This window comes from Panthera pardus, unplaced genomic scaffold (genome assembly GCF_024362965.1).
Source record: "Panthera pardus isolate Hobbes unplaced genomic scaffold, ASM2436296v1 HiC_scaffold_13, whole genome shotgun sequence".
Lineage (NCBI taxonomy): Eukaryota > Metazoa > Chordata > Mammalia > Carnivora > Felidae > Panthera > Panthera pardus.
Genome location: NW_026526688.1, coordinates 103,028,230 through 103,037,455, shown reverse-complemented (window position 1 = coordinate 103,037,455; position 9,226 = coordinate 103,028,230). Strand labels below are relative to the sequence as shown.

At 40.0% G+C, this 9,226-nt stretch overlaps 1 protein-coding gene across 2 annotated transcripts in view; it reads right to left on the bottom strand.

The window, feature by feature from the left end:
• Window positions 1–1,706: 1,706 nt before the first annotated feature.
• The window catches only part of TNIP3 (TNFAIP3 interacting protein 3), a 92,298-nt gene continuing 84,778 nt past the window's right edge, over window positions 1,707–9,226 (bottom strand). For both annotated transcript variants that reach the window (XM_019418783.2, XM_019418804.2), the window contains one exon: window positions 1,707–2,571. In XM_019418783.2, the coding sequence (XP_019274328.2) occupies window positions 2,540–2,571 (32 nt within the window). In that variant the 3' untranslated portion in view covers window positions 1,707–2,539. The remainder of the gene's footprint in view (window positions 2,572–9,226) is intronic.

The window sequence follows — 9,226 nt, the reverse complement described above, 5'->3', positions numbered from 1 at the left end:
AAAATACTTTCTCCTAACAAGTATGTTCTTGTAGTGCAATTTTGTGAAAACCCGAAAGAACTGTAAAAACAAGGAGAACTTGCTGGGGTAACCTAGAAAACAGAATTACAGCATGCACAGAACTGGGTGGCCCTGGCCCACAATTTTGAATCCTGGCTCTGCCATTTCCTTGCCTTGAGACTTTGCAGAAATGACTGAATCTCTCTGTGCCCTAGATTAATTATCTGTAACAAGGCAGTAATTATACCTCTCTTGCTGGGTGATGGAGCTCAGTAAATAAACTAAAGAAAATCATGTGGAACTCTGTCCATAATTAATAATATTAGCAAGTTAGTCTGAAATGTCCTTTTCGTTGAAAAGAAAACGAGGTAAAACTCTATGCTAGTAGCAACAGAGGCTGGCCTAACTCCCAGACCTAACCAGACCCCAAGAAAGGTTTTCTTTTGACTTCACATCACAATCAGGACAAAGTGAAGGTGATACCTTCAAGATCAAATTCTCCACGATCATCAAAAACTTAAAATGTGCCCTAGTTGTACATTTCCTAGATAAAAGAGACTGTGTGGTAGGACTTCTTCCCCTCAGCTATTCCTCACCCAATTTCCACAAATTGTGTTGTGATAATGAAGCAAGTGCCACAGCTGAGGATGACCTTTATTATGGGCTGAGACAGAAGTCCCCAAACAAACGGTTTGGGGAGAAGGACCCAGGAGGGACTGGCTGGCTCTCGGGCCACGGCCAAGGCTGTAGACATCTGTCTTCTTGGAAGCGCAGGTGTATTCAGAGCAAGGGGTCCCCTTCTCACATTTGCAGTCACCCACTGGGAATTCAAATTAAATTAGGTCTCACTTAAATTGGAGTGTTTCCCATTACATTAGCATTGGTGCCATCTTGCCAATGTTTGCCAATTTGCTAATTAATAATAGGAAGACTTCAGTAATAGTAATGGGATGGTTAAGTCTTGTTTTATTGCTGTTGGATTGACCTAGAATGAGTCCATCAAAGGGTACTTCTTGTATGTGTGTTCCATTCTTATTCTGACAGGCATATCTCAGTTGGTAAACTTAATCCACCACTAAAAGTTGTTACTGCAATGACTTTTCCACTAATCCGAGGAAACAGAAATTAAAAAAAAAAAAATGTGTTTCCATGAAACTGACTTGTAAACTCCATTGTTTTCCTGATTCACTTATGCTGAAGTATTGCTCAAGAATGGTTTGTCTCTTTAATAAGGAGCAGCGAAAACAAAAACAAAGCTTCAGAGAATTAACGTAAGAGAAGGATAGTTCTTTCTCAGGAATTGTGGTTTGAGTAGCTGGACTCAGGCTGAAAGTAGTTAACTTTCTAAAGCTCTTTCACTTCTCCATTACACGAAGTTTCAAGTATATTCAGAAACTGAAAAAGAAAAGCATCTGAGCTGGAATTAAGTAGTATAACTTCGGGAAGTCGGAGCTAGATAGTTTCGGCAGTATCTTGGATTGTTTTATGTGACTTCAGGTTCAGCAGATGCTCCCGGTTTTCTTTAGGTACGTCTAGGATCACAGATATCTGTGGATCTCACGCTCCTGTTATACATCTCACAAAGAGGATCTCTGGTTGGTCGTAGCAAAACCCTTATTAAATGGATGAACGGAATACTTTTAAATCTGCTTAGTCTTTAGACATCTGTCATGCCACTGTACAATTTAATTGCCACACAATTCGGATACATTCATTTTCCATTTTAATAAGTTTGAGAAGTCAGACATGTTTTTCATCAATAATTACTCAAATCCACAGGAACTAAAAACAGATTTAACTACAAATCCACGTATCTCCGAACTACTACTGGACGTGCATATGAACACAGCCAATACCATCATCATCACAGTAGGGTTTTCTTTCATAATCTAGTCCACCTAGAAATGAAGTAGGCTCACAATTTCCCATCATCTTAAAGGAACGATCTGTTTAAAGAACAGTTTCAAGTTTATATGTTATTCAGATTGAACCATTCACTGAGTTTCAGGAAGTATATACACCTCTTCAGTCCTATTGACAAGTTCACTGAGGCCAACAAGGATGAACACAGTATCTAATCAAACAGGCTAAAGAACCAAGCCCCTATACAACTAACGGGAGCAATGTTACAAACTTACCCCTGCAGATGCTTTTCCCCCAGAGAATACATATTTCAATCAATATATAACACCACTGCACCAAAAGTGGAGTCGCTGAAATTGGGAAATCACCTCTGCAAAATCTGACAGCGATATGCTGAAGAGAGTTTCAAAGAAGGGCGCATAATCTGTCTGCTCAATCTCATGCCGAGGAAACTGGAAGTTGTGTTTGGTTGTGTCACACTGGCTTCTCAGACTTGGTCAGGATCTTAGCTGTCACAAGTCTTTTCCTCTATCCATGCCACAGGGAGACACTGCCGGACACAAATAATGGAGTAGATGGTACGCAGTTGTGCAGACGCAAGCCACGGGAAAAAGAGAAATGAGGGCCCTCCACCAAGCTCTCCCTTTGCCCGTACGCTCTGCACGTGTGTGTGCTTCTACTGATTGACTTTCTTTTCTGAGGAGAAGCCTATGAAAGACAGCAGGAAAATGTTTCAGATTAAAAACTGAAAATTCATTTCTTTTCTTCTGGCTTAAGGCTAACATAAACATTGAGGCTGGCAGGAAAAAAAAAAAAAAAAGAGATTTTATTCATGAGTTCCCATCAGTTTACACGGAGAAATCAAGGGGCGGGAAATGGAGGGCTATTATTTTAAGCACTGACATATGCTTACCACTTTGTGAAATCAGCTGTGGCCTAGTTCTACTCACGCCTGAAGAGGAATAGTCCGTACTACTTCGTATCCTTGCTGGCATTTTGGTGGCTCAGGCATTTGCTTGTGAAAGTAAGTCATATATGATACTATGGGGTTCAGTACGTAGCCCACAGAATGACAGCTGTCACCTAAACTACTTTAAGTGTGGTAAAGGGTATGTTATTGTCAAAGCAATAGAAAAGATCACAGTTCTTAAGATATGTTAATGGCCCATGAAGACCAATATGAAAAACACAGTATATTTTAGTAGGACTACAGGAAAGCACTATAGGGAAGACAAAATCAAAGATCTCCTCATGGCAACAGAAAAAATATATGTAACTTTTAAAATATAAAAAAATAAAGTATATACAATTATATAAATTTCAAGAAATAAAGTGTTTTCCTATTCATGATAACAATTTTGAATATATTGAATGTTTTATTTTTGCTGGCCTGCATTTGGTATTTCAAATAAACAAACGTTTAAATGGACTCACTAACAGTTTCCTTTCCAGGTTTAAAAAATATTCTTCTAAGCATGGCGGCCATTACATTAAAAAGGTATCCAATATGTTAAGAACATAAATTTGGACCCAGAAGCATAGTTCACAGATCTAAAACAATCTAAAGTTTAGATTTAATACATTAATGATATCTTAAAACATTAAGAAAAATTAATTCTTCTGTAGTTTTTACAGCACTCTTGTGAAATAGGTACAGAGGCAAGGGTCATTATCTCCATGTTTTAGATGGAGACAGGTTGTGACCCACGAGATAATCCATGGCAGAATGGAAATCTGAACAAAAGCAAAAACAGGTCTTCAGTTCCTTGAAGAGAAGGCAGAGTGTCATATAGTGAATGTGGAAGAGACTTCTGTCATCAGACTTGGCTCCACAGTTCTGATGGCAGGGCAAGAGAAATGGCACAAGGGAATCATGGGTTCTCACAGTGCTAGACAGTCTGCTTTGCCTTATTGGTTGGTAAAGAATTCTACTCACTAATGTGTGGCTTATTATCTATTAATGGTATGTGTTACACTCCATGCTTTTATGTTCACAAGAGTGCATGTTAAATAACATGATGCTGAAGTGATCTGAATAGAACCCAGAGATCTTGGTGGCAGAGGCCATGTCTGACTCTACATCAAGGATTAGCTGAATCTGAAGTCCCCTGAGAGGAGAGGGGAGTGCAGCAGAAAGGTTAAAAGGATTGAGGGGACTTTGCTTTCTCTTTCTCTCTTTCTCTCTCTTTTGAAGACACAAAACTTAATTTCATAGAAATTTTGTAACTCTTACATTCTCAGTGCGAACTGAGCTGTAACCCACTGCCCCATGCAGAAGTGGGCCAGTCTTGGGAGCAGGGAGGAAGGGAGATGGTGGGTAGTGGTCAGAGCTCAGGCCCTAGGAGCCCTGTTCTTCCTCACTGCTGAGGGTTAGGGATGCCACCCTCTTCCCCTGTCCCCCTCTGGGATCCAGGAAGGAGAGCAGATGGAATCTTGGGCCTGGGACCTCTCCCCCACACTCCTGTCCCTTCAGGTTGGAGGGGAACTAAGGAATCTGGGGAGAGAAGGGGACAGAGAAGGCAAAGATATCAATCAAGAAAGAGGAGGATCATGCCCACTCACCTCTTAGAATGTGGGTGCTTATGCATCAACAGTAAGGAAACCTAGGGAAGTAAACATTCTTCCCTAGGAAGAATGGAATGCAATATGGGATATAAACCTCGCTTCCCTACAGAATTTTATCTTCCATTTAAGAGGTATATTGCAATACCTAGTGGAATTGTGACTAGTCTAGCCTTATTGTATGCATTTTTCTCATCTAGGTTCTATCTACCTACCTATATCTATATATAATGTTAACTAGAATGTTTAGTCTTTGCTTATAAATCAGTGTCTGCATAGGAATATATTTACCACCTGCATTTTCATATGTTCCTGTACATATAAATATACATTTACACTTTATTTAATATTCCCTTAGCAAAATCACTTAGTTTACCAATAAGCTGAACTTTATAGCATTATAAAGTGAGGACACCTTATAATTTCTTCTGCAATTCTTCTCTGAAACTCCAGAAATGAAATAGGCATAAAACTATCTGTCTCTAATTGATTAATACTCTTTATTAACTCCTGGTAAGATAATTATGAAAGTAATATATTTAAATTTTTTTTCACATTTATTCATTTTTGAGAGAGAGAGAGAGAGAGAGAGAGAGAGAGAGAGAGAGCATGGGTGGGGGAGGGGCAGAGAGAGAGGGAGACACAGAATCTGAAGCAGGCTCCAGGCTCTGAGCTGTCAGCACAGAGCCCGACGTGGGGCTCGAACTCACCAGCCATGAGATCACAACCTGAGCTGAAGTCAGACACTTAACTGACTGAGCCACCCAGGTGCCCCAAGTAAGTAATGTATTTTATAAAAGAAAAATATTATTTTACCCATCTGTAGTGAAAACCACCCAATGTAGTCTCTAAGTTTCTTCTGTTTCTTACATCTCTTAAGTAGCTTTTACTGTTTACACTGGTTCCTGTATCTCCTCATATCACCAGGTACTAAAAAAAAATCCAACTAATCCAGCCGTCTTACCAATGTAAAATTACCAGTAATGGTTAGATACAAAGACAGTTATAAAAAGACACAAAATGAGAAAGATTCTGGCTTTCAGGACAGGGCCTTAGAATTTATTTAAATAGGGGTGCCTGGGTAGCTCAGTCAGTTAAGCTTAGGTCTTGATCTCAGGTTCATGAGTTCAAGTGCTGTGCTGTGCTGGGCTCCCTGATGATAGCACGAAGCCTGCTTGGGATTCTCTCTCTCTCCCTCTTTCTCTGACTCTACTCTGCTTGCCTGTGCATGCGTGTCTGCTCTATTTCTCAATAAATAAATAAATATTTAAAAAATGAATTTATTTAAATAAAATATATGAAAACGACAACACTACTATATTTTAATGTATAGCCAGGGGTTGTCCATATTGCTCAGTGGTTACAATGTGGGCTTGGGAGCTAGACTGCTCGGGCTTGTCTATGTTGTAGGCAATAACCAGCTATGTGGATTTGGACAAGTGACATTACGTCTCTGGTCCTCAGTTTCCACAATTATAAAACAGGAGCAACAGTGGTACTCATTTCATAGGGTCGCTACAAGGTTTTGAGCAATCCTGTGCCAGACACAGGATTAGTGATATAGGTTGAATTGTGTCCCCCCAAGAGATATGTGTAAGTCTTAACCCCTGGTACCTGTGAATGTGACCTTTTTTGGAAACAGGATTTTTCATACAGAATCAGGTTAATATGAGATTATACTGGATTAGCCTAATCCAACATGACTGGAGTCCTTACAAGAAGATGAAAATTTGGACACAGACACAGATAAGAGGGAAGACAGCCATGTGAAGAGCAAGGCAGAGATTGGTGTTCTGCTACCACAAGCCAAGTACATTCTGGGGCTACTAGAAGCAGGAAAAGGCAAGAAAAGAGCCTGCCCTAGAGGATCTGGAGGGGGCATGACCCCAACACCGGGATTTCAGACTTCTAGCCTCCAGAGTGTGAGAGTATAAATTTCTGCCATTTTTAAGCCACCTAGTTTTTGCTCCTTGGTTATGGTAGCCCTAGGAAACGAATTCAGTAAGTGTTCAGTTAACGAGTTATTATTAGACGTTAGTAAAGGCCAATTATAATAGTTGGACTTTGATCTTCTGTATTGTAAAGAAATAATTATGTTTTCTCACAACACAATCTCACATGCCTACATTTCATGTCTTTCCAAATATGTAAGAATTGAGCTCTAGCTCATTAGACAAAGTTCAACTCTGCACCATATGAAAAATTTGGAAGGTACAGAAGTGACTGGCAGGCAAAATAGTTAGAAAACATAGCCTTTTTGACATTTCACAAGGAAGAAACAAAACATGTTTTCAAAGTTATACTAACTCAACTATGTCATAATTGTTCTAGAAACATGGAAGTCATTTTGCATCCCATTCTGATAACAGACGAAATGAAATTAAAATGTTCTCTGTAAAATCACATTTCTTTTTTTTTTAAATTTTTTTTTAACATTTATTTATTTTTGAGAGACAGAGAGAGATAGAGCATAAGCAGGGGAGGGGCAGAGAGAGAAGGAGACACAGAATATGAAGCAGGCTCCAGGCTCCAAGCTGTTGGCACAGAGCCTGATGAGGGGCTTGAACTCACAAACTGCGAGATCATGACCTGAGCCAAAGTCGGACGCTTAACCGGCTGAGCCACCCAGGCACCCCTGTAAAATCGTGTTTCTAAACAGAAACTGTAGCCCCTTAACATCTGTGTACTTCAATATATTAAAATCTAGTGCTATGAAGAGAGAAAGCCAAGCAAGTCTTAAATGTCTTGAAAACCTTTATTTAAATCTTTAGTTTTTGAAAAAAGAATTTTCTTTTTCTGTGTGTGCATTCTTTTTTTTTTTTTTTTTTTTTTTTAGAGAGAGAGAATGTGCATGTGCAAGTTGGAGAGAGGGGCAGAAGGAGGGAGAGAGAATCTTAAGCAGGCTCCACACTCAGCACAGAGCCTGATGCAGGGCTCAATCCTATGACCCTGGAATCGTGACCCAAAATCAAGAGTCGGGTGTTCAACTGACTGAGCCACCCAGGCACCCCAGAAGACTTAATTTTCAATGCGTCCCCAAAGCATTCTGAAATAACCAGAGACAGTAACTGAGAGCAACGATGGAAATTAGTTTACTCAAAGACTGTTCAATAGACTAATCCTTGGCCAGGAAGTCCTTCATTAGGTCTACACTTATAGAGGGACCTGCTGTGGTCCTCCTCTAGCCATCTCTCTCCCCGGCCTGAGTCTGCTTTCTTCTAGAACAAGCTGTTGGTACCCACATGCAGATCCCCAAATTTCCTGCCCAACCGACCCTATTTCTGCTTCTAGGCCTCATGTGGTCCTCTTTCCCAAGCCTGAAGTCAAGGGGTGCTGTTGTAGCATAATGAGGGGTATATGGATGAAGCTGGGATGTGCAAACGGGCTGTACTCAAATTCACACTCAAGACCCCTCCCACTGGAAAGGTGGGAAGAGAAGGGGATGGGCCATGGCTCAGGTGTTCCTGTGCCACTGTTTCCTGGAACAGAACTGGTTGGAATATGAGCATTTTAAATTTCACTCTGCCATTCCAGGTATATTTATCAGTAGGAGGATAGACTATAATAGCTTCTATGCTTGATTCATGACACTTAAATATTTAACATGAAGTATGCAGCTCTCCATGTATTCTTGCCTCAGGCCCTGGGAATGTTAAAGGAGGATCTAGTGGTGTCAGAGCAATTTAATCACTCATTACCCACTGTACCTTTGAAAAATCACAAGGCTACTGCTCTACAAACACTTCATGCATAGACATCAGAGCCGCTATTTCAGGTTAGATGATCTTAAGAGGAATAATTATAAGGAGCAAAATATAATGTGCTATATATATTGTGGTAAAAAAGTAAATTTGTCAGGAGTCACAGGAAATTAATAAAAAACTGAGAACTAGGGCAATGTACAAAGCACACATACAAATTAGTATTAATTTAAATACCATATTTCTGAAAGGATCATTTTCATTTAAATACAAGTAAATTACTTACATAGTTATTATATGAATAGAATTTATATGAGTTTTAAAAATACTTTCTGGGGTGCCTGGGTGGCTCAGTCGGGTTGAGTGTCCGACTTCGGCTCAGGTCATGATCTCACAGTTTGTGAGTTTGAGCCCCGCATCAGGCTCTGTGCTGACAGCTTGGAGCCTGGAGCCTGCAGCCTGTTTCTGATTCTGTGTCTCCCTCTCTCTCTGCCCCTCTCCCACTCATGCTTTGTCTGTCTGTCTGTCTCTCAAAAATAAATAAACATTAAAAAAATACTTTCTGTTTATAATTTATCAGGAACAGAACCTGATTTTCCACTCATTTCTCCTTCCATTGTTTGATTGTTGGTATTTATAGCCCAAAGAATAGGGTATATTGGCTAGCAGTATATTCCTGAATAGTGAAAGATAAACATATTAGCCATATAGTAAGACAATGAGTACTATTATTTTAAAAATCTGTATAATAAAAAGATTTCTAAACTCATATTTAATAATACCACAAAGCTACTTTTAAGAATTTTGAGCAACTGGGAGCACCTGGGTGGCTCAGCTGGTTGAGTGTCTGACTTTTGATTTCGGCTCAGGCCACAATCTCATGGTTCGTGGGATCAAGCCCCTGATTGGGCTCTGCGCCGAAAACTTGGGATTCTCTCTCTCCCTCTCTTTCTGCTGCCCCTCCCCAACTTGTGTGCACATGCTCTCTCTTTCTCTCTCTCTCTCTCAAAATAAATACACAAACATTTGAAAAAAGGAATCCTAGGGGCACCCTGGTGTCTTAATTGGTTAAGCATACAACTCTTGGTTTTGGCTCAGGT